The 1,954-nt window shown below is 56.9% G+C and overlaps 1 protein-coding gene across 1 annotated transcript in view; it reads right to left on the reverse strand.

The window, feature by feature from the left end:
* Positions 1-962: 962 nt before the first annotated feature.
* serpinc1 (serpin peptidase inhibitor, clade C (antithrombin), member 1) overlaps positions 963-1,954 on the reverse strand; it is a gene marked incomplete at both ends in the record, with an annotated part of 6,446 nt that continues 5,454 nt past the window's right edge. The window contains 2 exons of the mRNA XM_083940620.1: positions 963-1,139; positions 1,221-1,288. Of these exons, the coding sequence (XP_083796746.1) occupies positions 963-1,139; positions 1,221-1,288 (245 nt within the window). The remainder of the gene's footprint in view (positions 1,140-1,220; positions 1,289-1,954) is intronic.

Consider the following 1,954-nt stretch of genomic DNA (forward strand, 5'->3'; position numbering starts at 1 on the left):
CGAGTCAGATGCATGGGGGGGGGGGGGGCAATGTGAAGACGCTTCTCGCCACGATGACCACGATGACCACTCGATCACTCACAGGTCGCAGCTCCTCCACAGGAAATAAAGCACTTTAAGTGTCCAACGCCTCGTCTCGCCTCTTTCTTTACCCACAATCCTGCTGTGCACCCAGGGTTCCCATGGCAACAGAAACAGTTAGCTAAAGTTGTGTGTTGGTGGCTAACAGTTAGCTAAAGTTGTGTATTAGTGGCTAACAGTTAGCTAAAGTTGTGTGTTGGTGGCTAACAGTTAGCTAAAGTTGTGTATTAGTGGCTAACAGTTAGCTAAAGTTGTGTGTTGGTGGCTAACAGTTAGCTAGAGTTGTGTGTTGGTGGCTAACAGTTAGCTAAAGTTGTGTGTTGGTGGCTAACAGTTAGCTAGAGTTGTGTGTTGGTGGCTAACAGTTAGCTAAAGTTGTGTGTTGGTGGCTAACAGTTAGCTAAAGTTGTGTGTTGGTGGCTAACAGTTAGCTAAAGTTGTGTGTTGGTGGCTAACAGTTAGCTAGAGTTGTGTGTTGGTGGCTAACAGTTAGCTAAAGTGTCAGATTCGGTAAATCAGTGAAAGTAAAGACAGTTTGAAGCTAACGGATGTTTTGTGAATTAAAAACATCAGTTCATGAAAAACGTGAGCGACCAAAGTGTTGAAGCAACAATTACATTTATACACACAGACGCCAAACGCTGCGACCTTTGACCCCAAACGCTGCGACCTTTGACCTCTGACCTGTGACCTCTGACCTGTGACAGGAGACTTTTACAAGGTTTTACAAATGTGACGCAGAAACTTTTCTCTCAGGACAAAAACACACACGTGCGTGTTCATTGGCTGCAGGGGTCGGCCACACGTGCGTGTTCATTGGCTGCAGGGGTCGGCCACACGTGCGTGTTCATTGGCTGCAGGGGTCGGCCACACGTGCGTGTTCATTGGCTGCAGGGGTCGGCCACGCGGGCGGTGAACAGCAGGGCGTTGATGCTCGCCTCCCTGATGAGCAGCAGGAACGGACGGTCGGCCAGGAACACCTCCCGGTTCAAGTTGATGGAGCGCCCGACGGCCACCACGGCTGTGGCCGCCGCCGCCTGGCTGCCCTCCTCGTTCACCTGCGAACCACAACACAGCGTCATCAGCATCTAAGCCAATCAGTGAGCAGCTGTCAGTGATGTCATCAGCACGTGACGGACCTCCAGGAAGGCTTTATGGAAGGCGTCCGAGATGTGCAGCCCTTCACCACCGTCGTCCTCCAACATCCCTGAAAGACAAACACGCTCCTTTAGGACCCTGAACGCCCCACGCTCCTTTAAGACCCTGAACGCCCCACGCTCATGTCAGACCCTGAACGCCCCACGCTCATGTCAGACCCTGAACGGCCCACGCTCCTTTAGGACCCTGAACGGCCCACGCTCATGTAGGACCCTGAACGCCCCACGCTCATGTAGGACCCTGAACGCCCCACGCTCATGTAGGACCCTGAACGCCCCACGCTCATGTAGGACCCTGAACGGCCCACGCTCATGTAGGACCCTGAAGGCAGCGTTATAAATCTGATGAACATCTACAGTGTTTTAAACTGATGCTCCTGCCAGGCTGGAGTCACCCGATGACCCCCCCCTCACCTGGCAGGCTGGCCCCCCCCTCACCTGGCAGGCTGACCCCGCCCCTCACCTGGCAGGCTGGCCCCCCCCCTCACCTGGCAGGCTGCCCCCCCCCCTCACCTGGCAGGCTGGCCCCCCCCTCACCTGGCAGGCTGGCCCCGCCCCTCACCTGGCAGGCTGCCCCGCCCCTCACCTGGCAGGCTGGCCCCGCCCCTCACCTGGCAGGCTGGCCCCGCCCCTCACCTGGCAGGCTGGCCCCGCCCCTCACCTGGCAGGCTGGCCCCGCCCCTCACCTGGCAGGCTGGCCCCGCCCCTCACCTGGC

Source organism: Echiichthys vipera, assembly GCF_963691815.1.
Source record: "Echiichthys vipera genome assembly, chromosome: 3".
In the NCBI taxonomy this organism is placed as follows: domain Eukaryota; kingdom Metazoa; phylum Chordata; class Actinopteri; order Perciformes; family Trachinidae; genus Echiichthys; species Echiichthys vipera.